Source organism: Myxocyprinus asiaticus, chromosome 20 (assembly GCF_019703515.2).
Source record: "Myxocyprinus asiaticus isolate MX2 ecotype Aquarium Trade chromosome 20, UBuf_Myxa_2, whole genome shotgun sequence".
NCBI classification, from domain to species: domain Eukaryota; kingdom Metazoa; phylum Chordata; class Actinopteri; order Cypriniformes; family Catostomidae; genus Myxocyprinus; species Myxocyprinus asiaticus.
In genome coordinates this window covers 43,134,113-43,154,072 of record NC_059363.1, presented here as the reverse complement: position 1 = coordinate 43,154,072, position 19,960 = coordinate 43,134,113, and the positions used below count along the sequence as shown (strand labels likewise).

General features: G+C 39.5%; 1 protein-coding gene across 4 annotated transcripts in view; it reads left to right on the top strand.

Moving 5' to 3' along the window:
* LOC127410922 (collagen alpha-1(XII) chain-like) overlaps positions 1-19,960 on the top strand; it is a 164,242-nt gene that overhangs the window by 129,154 nt on the left and 15,128 nt on the right. For all 4 annotated transcript variants that reach the window (XM_051646170.1, XM_051646171.1, XM_051646169.1 and 1 more), the window contains 5 exons: positions 122-231; positions 9,677-9,835; positions 10,125-10,202; positions 12,332-12,418; positions 12,892-12,945. In XM_051646170.1, the coding sequence (XP_051502130.1) occupies positions 122-231; positions 9,677-9,835; positions 10,125-10,202; positions 12,332-12,418; positions 12,892-12,945 (488 nt within the window). The remainder of the gene's footprint in view (positions 1-121; positions 232-9,676; positions 9,836-10,124; positions 10,203-12,331; positions 12,419-12,891; positions 12,946-19,960) is intronic.

Below are 19,960 nucleotides of genomic sequence, written 5' to 3'. Positions count from 1 at the left end.
TTACTCAAACGGTCAATTAATATTTTAGTCAAACTGCCTACCCCTAGTTTGTTTTCTTTTTGACATATATGGCCCAACAGTCAGAGCGAGAGATCTGATAGTGTGTTTTTTGTGCTCTCAGCTTCCAGTCAAGTCATTTCATTCTACAATAAGGACACCAGAGGTGAAATTCAGAAAGTCTCCTTTGACAACGACCACGTGAAGAAAATCTTCCACGGCAGTTTCCATAAGGTAGAAGGATTTTTCTTACATTGGATGCGTACTTGGCCATTCCAAAAGCTTTAGCAAATGTATTAATTGTTATTGACAGCATAGTCAAACATGTTCACATGTGAGTGTCTTGAAAACTTGGCCAGCATTGACCCAGCATTGAATTGACATGATAAATTTGCAAATGTAGCTTCAATCCCAAGTCATGATGATCTCTAAAGACCTAATTTGGATTCAAAAGCTGTCTGTTCCATAGATGGAATGGCTGATATCTGTCATCGGACGGGTGTCTTGTGTATGTGAATCATCTTTTAGATTTGAACTGGGAGTGGCTTTCTATACTTCTGCCAGTTACAGCACATTAAGAAAGTCGTGGAATTTCTCTGGAAGAATATTAGTCTCTGCAAAATAGTAAAGTTTGTTAGTAATAAATATTTTAACTGATATGGATTGTGATATTTCTTGGCCAATATTCAGAACAAGTTTCCAAAACAGTTCTACTCCTTGGAGCTCAATGAAAGATTTGTTACTGTTGATTTTTCCTTTTGACTCAAATTGCGATGCTTTAATGGCCCATATGGTGCACATATAGCTTTTGCATAGACCCAGCAGCCATTATTCATAGTAAGATCAGATTTGTAGATTTGTCAAAGAGCAGCCCAACACTGCACATTATTGTATAGCTGAAAAAAATTGGAAACATCAATCATTAAAATGTAATGCTTTAAAAGTGGACGTTAATGGTGTTATTTTTATATAAAGGTTTTAAAGTTATTCTAGCTTGAAACATGCTAGAGTCTCTTTAAAGGAAAACATACCATTATTTAGTCCCGTTTGTCCCAAGTGACTGCTTACATAGTTTAACTGGGAACTTCAAACAAGCCTCACAATCAGGAGACCGTAATTTATACAAGCTGATTTGGGGTTTGGATGTTTTTGTATAGTAAGTGCATGCTGGCAAATCATATTTAAAGTTTGACTAATTTTACAACCACAAGTTGGAGAACTGTATGTTTGGGAAAATGAAAGCACAGCTTCAGTTATGGACATAACTGCAAAGATTTCATCATCACAATGATGTATTCTTGCAGTCTGGATTGTGACTTATCTCTTGGGCATCGGTTTTTGATACACTGTTAGAGTGTAAAATCATTGGTTTGGTATTGTGGCATTGTTCAGCATTGTTGGGGGACAACCATTCTCAGCTAAGGTGGCATTTAGCTGACCAAACTGGTTACAAGATTACATGGTAAGAAAAACTTCTAGTTTTAGCAAGCCTACGTATAATGCTTCTGAAATAATGATAAAGGTCTTTAAAATAAAAAGGACACTTTTTTCCTTCTCCATTTTTCTCTGTCGTTTCAACAAATCCAGAAACATATAATCCCATTAACATACATAGAAACATTATTGATCTTGCCAGTATTGTTCTTACAATAACATGCCTCTTGTAATGTCCTAAACACAAATTAGATCTCTTGGTAACAGTTTACATTACATTAATGTTCGCTTTGTTAAGGGATTATAAAGGAGTTGAGTAATGACTAATAATTTATTTACAAATGCATTATAAATCACTGATATTCGGTTATAACAACATTTATTAAAAGGGTAAATTTCATGCAATACCTGACAAATTGTGAGCCATTGGACCTCGTTATAAATGCTTTATAACACTCATTCAATATTAATTACCTTTAAAAATGTACCTTAATTTAAAGTGGACACAATGAAGAATTTATTAAGGAGTTGCCAACATTGTACATAAAGTTCAGTATGGTTTAGTGGTCACCAGGCTTTTTTCTACAGTATGCAGTGTATGAGCATGAAGACCTGAAAAATGTTTTTAAAGACTTAAAAGGTAAAAGTTAACTTGGATTAGGTAAATTGGGATGTCACTAGGAGGAGCACTGCTCTTTTGGCACCATCTTGCCAAAAAAATTGACAACACAAGTGACTCGAGACATTGCAATAATTAATATAAACACAAAGTGGACTGTAGCAAAAGGACATGATCCCTCCTTTTAATCTCAATATTATAGTCAAATTGTGCAGCATAATGACATAAAACATAAATTGGGGCATTGTTATGTTTTTGATTAAAATAAATATGATTAAGTATTAGTTTTTTAATAAGCATTTCCGACATATCAGTTAAAATGCTTACTATTTGGTATCTTGCAGATTCTCAAGGGGGATGCAAACTGATGCACTCAACTGTATCTAAGCTGTGCAACCCACATTAATTTATGTTATGTATGACAACAATTGCCTCATTTGTTTCTGTTTTCATTACTTGAGGAGAAACACCTAAGGCTTCTCAGTTATGAAAGAGCAATCTAAAGCAATAAAATTGCAATATACCATTTGCAAAAATGGTATAAGGTTGTCAGTTAGAGAAAGGGCTTAGAACTCAAATGCAGAGTTCAATGTGTTTAAAAAAAAATAAAAATTAAAAAAAATTAAAAAAATCAAAGTTCCCTGAAGGGCAAAAAAACATTCCCAGGGAAGGGAGTCATGTAGACTGGCTGGGTTGGAGAAGGGACCCTCACAGGCCACGTGATCCAGAGCCAACCAAGCCAGGACCAGCAGGGGAACAGGAATGAGGCTACAAAACAGAAACTGACAGAAATCTAAACAGGCAGGGAGACCACAAACCAACACCTAGATAGGGAGAACATACAAAACAAACTGGCACCGGACAGAGAACACAGGGAGATTAAATAGGGAAGGAAATGAGGAGGGCAACGAGTTAAGGCATCATGACACTACCCCCTCTCCATGGGATGACTTCCAGGCATCCCAACCTGAACAAAGACAAACAAAACAGATGAGAGCCAGGAAGTTAAACAAAAATAAACAAAAGTCCAACAGATGAGGAGGTGTACAGAAAAACTGTCCAGGGCTGGGCTGGAGGCACAGACCAGGGTGGGGCAGGAGAGCAGACAACAGACCAGGGGGGTGCAGGCAGTACCAGCAAAAGGAGGGGAGGGTGCAGGAACCCATTGGCTGGGGTCCAGCGGCCAGGAGGAGGGTCCAGGAAGGTGGTGTGGTCTTGTGGCTGGGGGGGCAGCCCCAGGAAGGGGGAGGGGTCTGGCGGCCGGGGAGGAGACTCCAGGAACGGGACGAGGTCTGGCAGTCAGGGGTGGGTGGCTCCATTAAAGGGGCGGGGTCCAGAGAAGGGATGAGGTCAGGCAGCCTCAGGATATGGATGTGGTTAGGCTACTTAGAAGCATCTAGGACAGCTATGGGGACATAGATGGCAGTGGCGGCCACTGGGCAGGGGTCAGGAATGGCTGCTGTCAAAGGGTAAGACTCTTCCTGCTCGTCATGAGGGTGGAGGAAATGACAGCAGCAGGCATGGCCAATGCCTCCTGGCGGTTAGCATTGGGCTCGGCCGATGACTTTTGGCTGTCTTTAGAGGGCTCAGCCGATGCCTCCTGGCAGGGGTCAGCAGCCTCCTGGCAGGGATCAGATGGGGACTCGGCTGCCTCCTGGCTGGGTCAGATGCAGGCTCAGCCATGGCGGTCAGCTGTGGGTATTATTGAGGCAGGAGCTCTCCTTCTCCTCCTCTGGGGGAACTGCAGCAAACTCGGCCGCCTCTGGGGAAGCTACAGCGCACTGAGCCATTTCTGGGTGAGTTGAAGCGCACTCGGCGGCCGCTCTGGGAGCTTCAGGGAGCTTGGTCGCCTCTGGGAAGGCTGCAGCAAGAAAAGAGGTGTGGCAGTTTTTCCTCCATTTCATCGGCAGACTGGGGATACAACAGGCTGTGGGTGGGAAGGTGGGACAGCCAATGTGGGGGGATTCCCCTTGAAGTGGGGGGTACAGGATTCCCACGATGGAAAGTGTAGTAGACGAAGTCCCAAAAACTAAGTATCCCTAGCCTTCCCATCTTCCAAGGGCTGAGGGGCTCATTGAGGCAAGTGTTGAAGACCTCCTTGAGGTCAGAGTTGTTGCTATAATCCAGCTAGTCCACTGCGATGAGGAAGTCACAGTCAAAGTCCCTGATGTCTGCCTACCCTTGACGGAGGGAGAGGCACTGGACGAGCTGGACCATTTGCTCTTTAACAGAGCCCTAGTGGGTGGGAGATGGGAAGAGGATGATGCCCATCTCTGTGGAGTCCTCTCTCTTGGCCAGATTGTTCTGTCAGTTTAGAGAAATGGGTGAGAACTCAAATGCAGAGTTCAATGGGTTTTACTTAAAAAAACAATAGACAATCAAACTCAAAGATCCCAGGGAAGGGAGTCGAGTAGACTGGCTGGGCTGGAGATGGGAGCCTTACAGACCACGTGGGGCAACAAAACAGAAACTGACAGAAATACAAACAGGCAGGGAGACCACAAACCGACACCTAGACAGGGAGAACATCCACAATGAACTGGCACAAGACAGAAAACACAGGGAGACTAAATAGGGAAGGAAATGAGGAGAGTAATGAGGGAAGGCAGGTGTAGGCAGACAAATATCCTGTATATATTATAATGATATTGACTATTGTTCCACTGCAAATTTAGATTGGGTCTATGGAATTATGCATGACTAGTAGATGATTTCTTTGGCTTGATATATTCAAAAACAAATCATTTACATTTTTTACATTTATTCATTTGGCAGACGCTTTTATCCAAAGCGACTTACAAAAGAGGAAAACATAAGCAAATCATCTTAAGGAGACAGTGGTATGAAAAGTGCCATATTACAAAGTTTCACTAGCATCAGTATAGTATTCAAAACAGAATAAGTGCAACAGGAATTTTTTTTTTCTTTTTTTTTTAATGACTGGTTAAGCGCTCATGGAAAAGATGTGTTTTAGTCGTTTTTGAAGACAGAGAGTGAGTCAGCTTCACGGATGGAGTTGGGAAGGTTGTTCCACCAACGTGGTATGATGAAGCTGAAAGTCCGGGAAAGTGTTTTGGTGCCTCTTTGTGTTGGTACTACAAGGCGACGTTCCTTCTAGTGGGCGCGTAGCTCTGCATAAATTATTTTAGGTATGCTGGAGCAGACCCAGTGATTGTTCTGTATGCCAGCATCAGAGCCTTGAATTTGATACGTGCATCAACTGGCAGGCAGTGGCGAGAGACAAGGAGTGGTGTAACATCCACTCTCTTTGGTTCATTAAAGACCAGACATGCTGCTGCATTCTGGATCATTTGCACGGGTCTAATTGCACATACAGGGAGGCCTGCAATGAGAGCATTACAGTAGTCCAGTCTAGTTATGACAAGTGACTGGACAAGCAGTTGTGTGGTATGTTCAGAGGGGAAGGGTCTTATCTTCCTGATATTGTACAGTGTAAATCTACATGATCTTGTGGTCTTTGAGATGTGGTCTGTGAAATTTAGTCTGTTGTCGATGGTTACCCCTAGATTTCTGACCGATTTGGAAGGCATTACTGTAGTTGCACCCAGCTGCACGGTGATGTTGTGTTCAACAGCAGGGTTGGCTGGAAAGACAAGGAGTTAAGTCTTGGCTGCGTTGAGTTGCAGGTGGTGCTCCTTCATCCAGGCCAAGATGTCTGCCAAGCAGGCAGAAATTCGAGCAGTCACTGTGGTGTCGTTGGGCTGGAAAGACAAGCAGAACTGCATGTCATCAGCGTAGCAGTGGTAAGAGAAACCATGTGCCTGAATGATGGGTCCCAGTGATGTTGTGTATAGAGAGAAGAGAAGTGGCCCAAGCACTGATCCCTGAGGTACCCCAGTAAGTAGCTGTTGAGGCTTGGACACCTCCTTCCAGGCTACCTTGAAGGAACTACCTGAGAGATAGGAGTTAAACCAGTCAAGCACAGTTCCTGTGATGCCAGCGAGGAGAGGGTAGAGAGTAAGATCTGATGAAAATCTTACCCAAAACCCATTATTTTCAGCCATAAGATCTGTGTTGACAAAAGTTTGGATGCTGTGCCAGTATACTGTTGAACAAGAGTGATTAGAGAGCCATACAAAATTAAAACAGCTTTTAAAGGTCTTCTTTGGTCAACCGCATAATACCACAAAGAACAGTGGCCCATTATTCATTGTATTTAATTCCTTTTATAAAATACCCCTTGTTGTGAATTTACATAGAAGCTAAAATATATCTGTGACTGAGAGCTTTCCTGGTTAGATTTGGAGGCCATGTCTTGAGGCACAACATTCTTATCCTGCTTAATGGATTCTGCTAAGAAAACAGAAGCTCTGTTCAAAATTACAGTGAGCTTACTACCTTACAGTGAGCGACAACATTTTAAGGCATAATAGGCACATCCCCAATGCAACAGCTTTTCCAAACATCAGGAAACAAAGTATGTAACCTTCTAATTGCTAATGAATCCTTCAGTTTTCTGTGTTCTGCTACTTCTCATGGACTGTGTGGGTGTATCTCACGAAACCTGTCACAAAAATGCCCTGGTCCCATTTTAGTTCAAAATCAAAAGAAACAAATAAGAAATTATATTTTGCATATAAAATATATATATATAAGGAACCTATGGTTCAATGAGAGATTCTTAGTGAACAGTCAGAACCTACCCCCCACAGCAGGACAGGGACTCATCCTGTGGTGGAGGGGTGGAGGAGGTTGCCACATTGGCACACTGAAGGCAGCAGTATGACAAGCTGTAAGCAAACCTATAAAGCAAGAGGTATGTTAATTATGAATGGGAGGATGACGTAACAGAACTACTACGATTGCTCCTGATAGTACTACCTCTCATGCTTCCATTTCTTGACAGGTTTCATGAGAATCACCTGTGTGCATGACGTAAATTTCATCATCAGCACAGTCCATGCATGGCCTATCATTTGTGTGCATCATCTGCTCGTGTGTTTAATGCTGACTGTAATAAAAAGAATCTCAAAGCAGTTGTAGTGTGTATGTTTGGAACGCATCCATACAGGCTCTTGGTCACATTTTGAAAGACTAGAACCGTGTGCAAGATGTAATAGCATGGGGAAAACCATGTGCTATTATGGAAAATACGTATACGGTTACATTATGGTCAAGATGCTGCATTAAAAATTTACTGCCTTTGTAGAAAGTAGACAGCAAGGCAGCTCGCTACAATTTGGAAAGAAAAATTGGAAAAATATAGCTGCTTAAAACTGTTTCATTGTCTGAAATGTGATTTTTACGCATTGAATTCATAGACTGAAGGTAGAGAAAATGGAGGGAGAAGTTGGTCCGCCAAATGTGCAACTATGAAATGGAGGCAGATAGATATAATGAAAGCCTGACAGCAGAGCGGGAAGACTAGAGCAGAGCAACAAAATGAAACCACATGGTGGGTGTATGCAGACACCCACAGTAGCCAGAGTGGGTGGAACGAAGCAGGGGTGAAGGCACTGTACATGGCACAACTGAACTAAATAACAATGTTCTTTGGCCCATTACATTGAAACTCACTTTTCCTCAACCAAAAATATCGGATGTAATGTCTATTGTATTTTCATCTCACCATGAGCTATTTAACACACTATTTGGACAAGCTTCCAAAGCTTTCTATAAGAGTAACTACATCTAAGCCAGAAGTTCAGACCCCTTCACATATGGGCAGCCAAAATAGCATATTTGGTTGCCAAAGATGTTGACGGTATTGTGGTGAGTGTTTTCCAAGAAATATGACCTTGCCTGTGGACTGCCGATCTACAGAATAGGACTATCAGATGTATAACAGCTTGTCAGACAGGGAAACAAGAGCACATTTGATGGTCAGCCACAGAATGACATAATAGCAAGATGTGGTGACGCTACATCTAAAGAAAACATTGGAGCCCCCCAAATAGGATGGAAAAAGGATTTTGGTGGTTGTTATCCACATTTAGGGTCACTTAGTATATTCAAAGTGGAAATTAAGGTTGGTAAGCCATTTAGCATTATCGTTAAAGGCGATTCTGCTGATATGAATTTTCTTATTTGTGTTCTGCTGCTGACATGGCTTTACATGATGAAGTAATTTATATTAAACTCATTAGAGTGAATGAGCATCTATTATTGGAAGGATTAAGAGCGTAATTAGTGTCAAACCTCACTATTACTCATACTTAGCCATATGTGGCCATTAGGGACCAACATTTTATAGGCTTTGTTCACACTGCAGGGAAAAAACTATTTTTATTTTCTCAAAACATATTTTTTTAGGCTGACTGTTCAAAATCCAAGTTATGTGTTCAGACTGCATTTTCTTTTGCTAGCGTATCCACATTATTTGTCATGGTAACCATGCAAACTTGCATAGGTTCACCATGAGGGAGAGTTTAGCAATGGATGTTTTGCCACTGATTATGTTTTTCTTGAGAGCAGTATACAAAAATGAGTAATTCATCACAGACAATAGCCTAAAACACGGGAAAGGTGGCATATGCAATGTTTGTTGCTGCTAGGGTTGCCAACTGCCCAGTGTTAGCCCGGACGTCCTGTACTTTGGCCAAAATTACGATGTCCACAAGGACGCCTTATTTTAGCAGGCTGCGAAACTTCCTGTGTTGAATTTGAAAAATGCTCAAAGGGTACCAAAGGGGGACCACCCCTCAACTGATCGCATAGTGAAAGGCTTGAAGGGGACCCCCGTTCCATATTTTAGTGCTCAAAATGCTCAAGCGTCTCGTATACACATGGGACATTCAATACCTTATTGCATTGTGGTGGCTCACAACCGGTGGGGTTTACCACACTTTCGTGCATCTCAGTGTTGTGAAAGAGGTTTGCACTGCTTGGGCTGCCCTGCAAAATATATATGACACATGGGTGCGTTCCATTCAGAAGTGATTTTCCCTTTGCCCTGTTACCCTCATAGACTTTATCTTCCACAGTGACAGTTTTAGAAGGCTGAAAGGTGTAATAAAAGATACATTTTGAACCATTTGTTAACATTAGTTAATGCATTAGGTATCATTAATAAACAGTTAACAACACATTTTTTTACAGCATTTATTAATCTTAGTAAATGTTAGTTAATTAAATTATAATTGTACAATGTTAGTTCATGTTAGTTCATAGTGCATTAACTAATGTTAACTAATGCAACTTTTGATTAAAAAAAATATTAGTATATGTTTTAATTAGCATCAACTAAGATTAATAATGCTGTAAAAGTATTATTCATTGTTAGTTCATGTTAACTAATGTTGTTAACTAATGTTAACAAATGGATCCTTATTGTAAAGTGTTACCGAAAATTCTAATTGGAATAATCCTACAGCGTGGCCATCATACTGCGAAATGCCATGTAAAGACAAAGACATTATGTCTTCTGAAAATGTAAAGATCTACTTCTAAATATAGATTATGGACCATTACAGGCTGTAGAGTCAGTGTTCTTAGGGATGAAGGTAGGATGGTTTTTGGTCAGATGAGTTTCACATACATTTGTCAATCAGGCTGTTTTGTGAATCCCTTTCATGGAGATTTATGAATCAAGCCAAGATGTCCACATTACTGATGGCTGGATTGCATTACTGTGGTATTTTCTCTAATGCCTTTTTATTTTTGCAGATTCACATCTCAATTTCACAGAAAAACGTCAAACTGAACATTGACTGCCAAGAAGTGGCTGAGAAAGAGATCAAAGCGGCCAACAACATCTCCACAGATGGCTATGAAGTCCTTGGCAAAATGGCCAAATCTGGCGGTTCAAAGAAGCAGTCGACCACAGTAAGTACAAAATGCTCATTCTCTTTCCTACAACAAAAGATCTAAACACGGTTAAACTATTAATCCCATGAACCTACCATGCCATTTCCTTTGTCTGCACATATTTAGTTAAGATTTTGTATATCCTCCCACATTCATGCTTGAACTGATTCAATTCTATCTGTATTCCTGTATTCAACACATTGTTGGGTGCATATAGGCATGCTTTCTTTTTGTTGTTGTTGTACTTTCAAGCCCCGCCACTCAATGGAAGCCATCTGTAACATCCATTTGTGTTCCCCCCCTTCAGTTCCAGCTCCAGATGTTTGATATTGTCTGCAGTTTGGGCTGGACAAGTCGAGACAAATGTTGTGATATTCCAGCAATGGTAAGGAGTGATTGTATATGGATTGTCATCTTAGGGGGTGGGCGTTCCGCTTCTCTGCGTTTTTGTTTGCTGTCTAGTCAGACCACTGAATGCTTTCAGTGAAAGCACATTTAATGTTGTATAACCCCAGCTGATAAAAAGATGTTTGTAATTAGAATAGAGGCAGCATCCTTCCCCTAAACACAGCTGTCAAGATCCAAGCAGTTGTGTTTCAATACAACTTCCTTTTCACTGGGATTGCCTTTCCCCTTTCTGTCCCCCTGGAGCAATATGTAATATAAGTGTCTTGCTCTAAAGCTCTAAAAGGGCTCAGAGTTCAGTAGGTTAACTTTAAATCAAGTCTCGAGTCTATTTGTATTTCATGACGCCCATCACTATGTGACAACAATCATATTGTGTGTTTGGGGTAACGCAAATACAAGCATAGTGCCGGAGTTACTTTTTCAAATAAGTAACTTTCTTTTTTTAACACTCTATTGTACCGTGCTGCTATGGGGAAACAAACCAATTTCCTTTACTTTGCAAGCACATGATGCATGTAAGATGGTAATAAAATGGTTAATAATAAAGGGATTACTTTGAATTAAGCAACAAATGCCTTTTCTTGGTCAAAATGTGTCCTGGTGGTCATTTTAGTATCTTTTTCATGCATGGTGCACCGTGTGGTGGCTGCACATTTTTGCTCTGGAGAACTGCCCTTAGAAAAGCTATTTTAATTGCTTTTTCACCAATGGAAATTTCAAATTTGTTAGTAAGAATTTTTTTTTTTACATTTAGAATCATATTTATTATTTGTATGTTATGAGGAATTGTTTAAATATGTTTGTTGCCTAGAAGCAACATGGTTCAACAGTTGAATGGTTATAGTTCCCCTGTGCAGTGATGTCACACATGTAGCCACTCTAGAAAATATTGCAGTTGTTGTCATGTTTTTTGTTTTTTTTTTTACATGTAATGTTTTTTTGTTTTTGTTTTTATTTTTATCTAACTTTATTTTTCTAACTTTTTAGTCATTACTTAACATTTGAGTTAAATTTAGGTAAAAAGTTACCTACGAGATAATTAGCATATAGCAGATTATGTGATGTCTGTTACACTAAACTTTTGTGTAATACAATTATTTAACAGCATTGTTTATTGCGCTTTTTATTTATTTATTTATTTATTTATTTACAAATGTAGTATTCTGGCATCCACAAAATATACAGTCACTAATTTTCACTTCATATATTAAAAATATTGCAGTTGTCATATATTATGCTTTTTATTTAGATTTTTCTGTATTCTGTATTTTTAATAAATATATATATATATATATATATATATATATATATATATATATATATATATATATATATATATATATATATACATCAAACTTTTTAGTCATTACTTAACATTTAAGTTAAATTTAGGTAAAAAGAAGACTATTAAACAAATATTTTGTGTAATAGAATTGTTCAACAGCATTGTTTATTGGTGTTTTTTTGTTTACATATTTAGTATCCTGAGATCCACAAAATGTATAGTCACTTAATTTTCACTTCTGATATTGTAAATATTGGTTGTCAGTTGCTTTTTTTGTATTACCTAACTTTTTCATTTCTTTTTTTTTATTGGTTTTTATTTTGAACATTTTAGTATTTACCTAACATTTAAGTTAAATTTAGGTAAAAAGTTACGAAATTCTATAAATCATATAGCAGATTGTGTAAAGTCGATTACACTAAATTTAAGTGTAATACAATTGTTTAACAGCATTTTTTATTATAATATTATTATTTTATGAAATTATTATTTTTCTAATTTTGAGGTGCATTTTATGCAAATCAAACATTTTTTTAAACAATCATTTTTTAAACAATAATTTCATCATATGTGCAATAGAGTTAGTTTATTTTATTTGTAATTAATTTCAAATTAACAATTATAATTTATTACATTTTTGCACTTATTTATAATTACATTTATTACTATATTACTTTATCATAATTATTGATTTTTTATTTATTTATTGTTTTATTTTTTTACAAACAAATGCAATTGAAAACCTCCCCTTTCCCCACAACCTTAACTTTTCAGTGTTCAACAAATTCAGCATGTTAAGTCTTCTTTCTGTTGTTCTGTAGCGAGATGAAGCCAAATGTCCTGCTCTTCCTCACTCCTGCACATGCGCTCAGGACAGTATTGGTCCTCCAGGCCCAGGTGGCCCTCAGGTAAGACCATTAGAGTCTCATGACGTTTTCTCCATCTGTGAAGTCATCATACTACACTGCAAATCTTTCTTCTGATGATAAAGATGAAAAGGCCCAGAGTTCAGAGATGGTGGGCTATTTTCCCCCAAGCCCCAGTGCTGTAATTGCAACCCTGCTCTTTACATTAAGTACAGGAATATGATGATGAGGCCTCTGCTCTCTACGCTATTATGCATGGATTGAACATCTGGGATTACCTACGGTTAACAGCACAGTATGAGCTAATGACTAGTGAATTACTCATGGACTTTAGGGGATACACTTAAAGGTCAGAAAGCAAAAATGAAGTCCACTGGATGTACTTGAACATGCCAACTTCTGAAACATCCTTCTCTCTACAGCCGTTTTGACAAGTTAATTTATGAAATTATTAATCTTATGAAATCCTATGAAATGCAATGTCTAAGTACACTCTGCATGTTTTTTTTCTTCAGGGCAGCCCTGGTGCAAAAGGTCCACGAGGTGAGAGAGGAGAGTCTGGCCCAACGGTAAGCTCTTCCTCCTCCTCCATTTCTATTAGTAAATAACCTGCTTATGAATACCAAATGATCAGATATAGAGGTATATGTTGAACAGGCTCCTGCTACAAGGCATTGGTACATGTGCATTTCATTTGTGTTTTCTAGCTACATGCAAGTCATTTTTATTTGTATAGCTCTTTTCAAAACACACAATCTTTTCAAAGCAGCTTTACTGAAAATCATGCATTAACAGAAAATGAAACTGTAATATCTATAAAGTCTTAGAGTCATCATTGTGTAAACATAATTGTAAATTGTGTATAAAAATTAAATAATAATTGTATTTAGAACCCCAGTGAACAAGCTGAAGGTGACTGTGGCAAGGAACACAAAACTTCATAAGATGTTGGTTAATGGAAAAAAATAACCTTGAGAGAAACCAGGCTCACTGTGGGGGCCAGTTCCCCTCTGGCTAAACAACATGATTATAATGCCAATATTAGTTATTTGTGTGCAGTGCAAGTCATGGTTTAAAATTATTAAACTAAGTAAGTGTTAAGGTCCAGTGTTTAAAAAAAGATTTTTATGAACTGTAAGATTAATTACTAATATCTTTGAAGTCCATTCTGGATTAACTGCAGAAGTTCACATAGATGCATTGTCCTTTGTTAGTTTGCTGATGAAGGCTTTTTTTTGGCAATTAAATGATAGTCTATGTATTCCATTTCAAGAGTGTAGTCCATCATTAGACCAAGGTGATGCAGGCAGAGATCAATGAGGTGCATTGCAGTTCAACCGGCAGGTCATTTCGGTGAGGTTTGGTGGGGTCCATCCTAAGTCCAATGTTCAGGCAGTGGCATATGAAGGATCCGATGTCTTACAGTTGGAGTTGGCATCAGTTTATCCTCTGAAGTCCATTGTGATATCTGGCTCGTTATCATTCAGCGACATGTAGCAGTGGAGTCCGACACCAAGCAGGAACGGAGCTGGATCTGGCCGGCTCTGGTAACCTCGGGATATGAATCCTACTATGCCAGCTTAATTCTCCAGCCTATTCAAGAGAATATTGTGATCTATGGTGTCAAAGGCAGCACTAAGATCTAAAAGCACTAGAAGAGAAATGCAGCCGTGATCAGATGATAACAGCAAGTCATTTGTAACTTTGATAAGTGCAGTATCTGTACTGTGATGGAGCCTAAATCCTGACTGAAATTGTTCTGTATATACTATTTCTCTGTAGAAACGAACATAGTTGGGAGGACACTACATTTTTTCTAGTATTTTCGACATAAATGGTTGATTTGAAATCGGTCTGTAATTAGCCAATTCTTCAAGATCAAGCTGTGGCTTCTTAATAAGTTGTTTGATAACTGCCATTTTAAAGTTTCTTGGGACATGTCCTAAGGATAGCAAGCAGTTAATAATATTAAGAAGAGATTCTGAGATTACAGGGAATACCTCTTTTAAGATCTTAGTTGGTATTGGATCTAACATACATGTTGTGGCTTTTGATTTTTTTGAAGTTTTGTTAGCTCTTCATGACCTATGACAGCGAAGGATTGAAGTTGCTCTTGAGGAAAATTATGAGACACTGTTTTCTGAGGTGCTGTGACAGTTGATTGCATAATTTCAATTTTATTTCTGATTATTTCAATTGTATCAGTAAAGAAATTTAACACTATTGTATTGCGACGGAATATCTGGTTCAGTCGATGCTTTATTCCTAACCAATTTAGCCACAGCACTGTATAAACACCTAGGATTGTTGTGGTTATTTTCTATGAGTTTGCTATAATAGGCTGACCTGACAGCTTTTAATGCCTGTCTGTAGCTACAAACTGTCATGGTCCTGTCACTCTGTCAGTCTGGGTTTTTGTCTGACAGGACCGTGGCATCATCGTCCCATGTCTATGTCTGTCTTGCATTTCGTTGTCTGTCTTTGTGTGAGCACACAGTTTCGGTTGTATTTCCTGCTGTGGGCTCTTCGGTCTGTCTCTTTTCATTTCGGGAGCACGGTGTCTGGATCCTGACTTCCTGTCTGGTTCGGCTTCGGTCTGTGTCGGGATCCGGACACTCATGCTCCATTTCTGTCTTTTATTGACTTGGGTGCATCGTGCTTATGTCATCTTGTCATCTGTCTCTTGTGAACACGGGTGCGCATCACGTTGCATTGTGTGCCCAGGTCATGAGATGTGTTCATGTTGTGCTGGGGTTCAGTCACTTCGGTCTAAGGTGTCGGGTGTGTGTGTGGCCGAACTCTCAAACAGGTGTCCTGTCTTGTTTTTGTCGCCTGTTGCATGCATCGCTTGGTGTTTGCCTCACGATGTATGCTCAGGTTTAGTTTAGTGGGAGAATGCGTGGCATCGCTTTGTTTGGCATTGCTATGCATTCTCTCATCTTGTTTGCTGGTTGGCATGGGCGTATATTGCCTTATTGTCTTGCCGATGTGTGCTCATGCCATTCGGATGTTTTGCCTTGTGAGAGCACTTGGCTTTTGCCTCCTTGTTTGCTTATTATTAGTTAATTTGCCTCACCTGTCCCCTGTTAACCCATTTGATTTCTCTCCCTATTTTAATCTCCTCGTGTTTGCTGTCTAGTGCTAGTTCATCTTGTTTCCAGTCTTGTGTGCTTGTGTTTCCAGTCTGTCTTGCTTGTGTGTTCAGTCTTCCCTGTCGGCCCTGTTTCTCCCACCTGGCTCCTGTTTCGGTCCGGTTGGTCCTGTTTCCCCCTGCCCCAGCCTAGATTACCCTTTTTCTCCTTCGGGGTAGTTTATGTTTATTTATTTCCCCCTCGTGGGAGTTTTTGCCCTTGTGTTATTTAATAAATTCCCTTTTATTTTTCAACTCTGCGTTTGGGTCCTGCCCCTGCATTCTCTGACACAGACACTATCCTTCCATGCACAGCGAAGTACCTCTAATTATGTATTCTTCCACTTGCACTCCATTTTCAGAGCTGCTCTCGAGAGCATGAGTGTGATCATTGTACCATGGTGAGGGGCTTTTTTCTTTAATCGAAGTGGGGCGACACTATCAAGAGTGCTAGAGAAGACTGTATTTATATTTTCTGTTATTACATCAATGTAATGATAAATAATGTCTATTTATCAAAAGAAACAAGCATTCCATTTACAACATGGGCTCTGCAGTGAAATTAGTAATGTATATGCAAATGAAACATGAGAAAAAAAATAATCCTGAAAAGATTGTTTACACTTTCTAATCAGGTCCGTTTCATCCTTGATTTTTAACACTCAGTCTATACTAGAAACAAGGTGTGTAGCAACACATCAGATTAATCTCATTATAATTAACTAAACTGTATACACTGCACATGCCGAGATACATGTTCAGGGAGGAAGGGTCTTATCTTCCTGATATTGTAGTGTAAATCTACATGATCTTGCGGTCTTTGAGATGTGGTCTGTGAAATGTAGTTTGTTATCGATGGTTACCCCTAGATTTCTGACCGTTTTGGAAGGTGTTACTGTAGTTGAACCCAGCTGCACGGTGATGTTGTGTTCAACAGCAGGGTTGGCTGGAAAGACAAGGAGTTCGGTCTTGGCTGGGTTAAGTTGCAGGTTGTGTTCCTTCATCCAGGCCGAGATGTCTTCCAAACAGGCAGAGATTCGAGCAGTTACTGTGGTGTCGTTGGGCTGGAAAGACAAGTAGAACTGCATGTCATCGGTGTAGCAGTGGTAAGAGAAACCATGTGCCTGATTGATGAGTCCCAGTGATGTTGTGTATATAGAGAAGAGAAGTGGCCCAAGCACTGAACACTGAGGTACCCCAGTAAGAAGCTGATGTGGCTTGGACACCTCATCCTTCCAGGCTACCTTGAAAGACCTACCTGAGAGATAGGAATTAGACCAGTCAAGCATAGTTCCTGTGATGCCCAGCGAAGAGAGGGTGGAGAGTAAGATCTGATGATTGACTGTGAGAAAGGTCCAGCAGAATCAGGATGGATGATCTGGATTCAGCTTGTGCCCATCTCAGCGACTCAGTGACAGACAGCAGGGCAGTCTCGGTGGAGTGTCCACTTTTGAAGCCTGACTGATTGTCATCCAGCAGCTTGTTCTGTGACAGATTGGCAGAGATTTGATTGAAAACTGCCCTTTCAAGTGTTTTTTTGGGATGTGAGAGGGACTGATCTAGATCTGCTGGATCTTTAGTTTTCTGCCATCTCCTCTCAGCTGCCCTGAGGTCACGAAGGACGTCAGAGAGCCAGGGGCTGGGTGGTGTAGTACGTGCTGGCCTAGAGGAGAGTGGACAGATGCTGTCTAAGCAGGTTGTTAAAGTAGAGCTTAGTGTGTCTGTGGCAGTGTTTGCATCCAGGGTGGAAAATACATTTTGTGTGGGAAGACAGGTAGAGACAGCAGTGGAAAAGCATGAGGGTGAAAGAGAACGGAGGTTATGGTGAAAGGAAACCAAAGGCGGAGTCTGTTTTAATGTAGATGGGAGAGTCATGTTGAATTGAACAAAGTAGTGATCAGAGACATGTAAAGGAGTAACAAGAATATTTGAGTTGGTACAGTTAAGTGTAAAAATGAGGTCCAGCTGGTTACCTGATCTGTGAGTTGCTGTAGTGCTTAGTCTTTCCAAGTCAAATGAGGCCAGAAGAGCATGGTGCTCAGTGGCCTGGGGCTTGTCTTGGTGTATGTTGAAATCACCAAGAACCACAAGTGGCCTACCATCCTCCGGGAAGGAGGACAGCAGGACTTCCAGGAGATACCTACTGTATATTTGTAGCAGCCTGATCTCATAAACGCTAAGTGACCGAGGAAAAACGTTTGCAAAACGAAATGACGTGCTTTCTCACTTGTCACCTCACTTGCTTGGCTGGGCTTGAACAGCGGTCTTCCGAGTCTAAAGTCCAACATTCTATCAGATGAGCTACCGTGCAAACTAATCACAATAATTGAATTTACAGTGTCTAAGTTTAGGTGGGTCTGTAATACAAGCGTTAAATGTGTTGTTATTCAAACGATGCGTTATAGTATGAGTGTTTCGATATCATAACAAAGCAGTGTTTGGGTAATAGTGCAACAAATAATTGTTTATATTCATAATTAGCCATTGTTGTCATAATTTGTGTGAAAGTGAATAAAACACACATTGTTGTAGCACCTCTAGTGTTAACTGTGGCGAAAGGTAGAACGCGGCACATAGAACAAGTCAGTTTGCAAACATTTTGTTATAGTAACATTCATTCTATGAGACTAGGTTGACTTGTAGTGTTGACAGCTTGATAAAAATGGCAGCAATTTAGATTGTTCCACTTGCTTCCAGTGTAGTTTGGGTTATCAGTTCTGTGCAAAAGAGTACAAGTAAATACAAAACAATCCATGATGTACACCTTAACAAAATTCATGCAAACTCCTAATCTGATGTTTCTGCAGTGCTGACGTCCAGCCCTTGATGTCTGACTGAATACTTGACAGTTTAAGGCAGAAATTGGGCTCAACACAGACAATATTTCACAAATAGCCTACTGATTACCTTGGAAGCCTGTGCCCTTTCTGATTATTATTTTGAAAAATTTGGTTGGAAAGTTTTTCTAGTTTTCATCAGATAGAAAAAACACTTACACTGTATCCTGATCAAACATCAAGCTATAAAATTTCAGCAAGCAGCAATATGTCTGTCCACACTGAACATCAAACTGCTGCATAATGCGGCACAATCACTGTAAATGAGAACATATTTGATGTTTAGTCTACAGTTTTGAGGAGCGAGATTCACAGTGGGAGGGGCTACCTGCTACGACGCAGCTGAAACAGAATCCAAACAATCGACAAAATGTCCTTTCGCTCGTCACGGCTGGTTACAACTCTGATTAGCATGAAAAAGATACTATAACTTTTATCGTATGTCACTAGTGCTGCAACAACAAATTGATAAAATCAATAATAATAAAAAATTTAAATAATGGACAACGAATTTCATTATCGATTAGCTGGATATGTGCGGTGTGCATGGAGAAGCTCCGTGAGTGATGTTACTTTACAGTAGAGAAAAATGTGTTCGCATATTAACTCATTTGAAAAATAACCAAGACAGGTTGAAGCGGAAAAACACGACCCAAATTGTCCAGCGCATAGGAGCACTTTATGTTAAACAGTTTTATGTGGGCCAGTTGCTTCATCAGGTGCCTTGACAGGGTGATTATGCTGTTTGATGCGCTTGAGGGTTTATCTTCAGTGCGTAACTTACATTTCACTGTTGTGAAACCAATCATGAGCACTGCTGAATGACAGACAGACTTGACCTGGGTGAATAATGACAAACCACAATACATAAATAAAAGTTCTATCTCAGCTAAAAAGAAGACTCAAAGCACCCAAAGTCAAATTACATTAAGTCAGACCCAAGACACTGAAGAATAAAGTCTGTCAGCTGAACAAAATCAATCTTCAAGAGGGAAAAAGACACAAAGTAATATAAGAACACAATTATCAAAAGTTAATCAAGGAAAAAGATGTCAAAAGACTGAAATTTCAAAGGATATTGAAATGAAAGAGAACATAACTTCTCGTAGCCGTAGCTTATCTCCTAAATGCAGAAGTAAAGGGCATGTACCAGTTTTGCCTACTTGAGAATGAATAATCACATTATTCAGTGGAACTGCTGAGGGATTAAAGTAAACTTTGCTGAACTGCTGCGTTTATCTGCTGTTGTTAATCCCATTGCCTCTTGTCTTCAAGAGACTCACTTGGTACCAAGCAGCCCATTGACCAATGAAAGATCTTTCACAAGTTTTCCTTTTGAGTGTAGACATGACCAGACTGTTTACATAAGATGCCGTATTGGGCATTTCAGACTTACTCATATGTTTTTATTGAAAGGGAAAGTGCCACCAACATGTGATTTTTGTCAGACACCACTGTCTATATAACACATTTTACTGGAATGTCCTACTTTTAATGCCACTAGGCAAAGTTTTTACTCAGAACGTTTTTTAGTGGATGTTTTAAAAAATCTTGAAATGAAAGATCTTATATAGTGTTCATTGTGTATATTACTGTATTATATATTGTGTATATTAC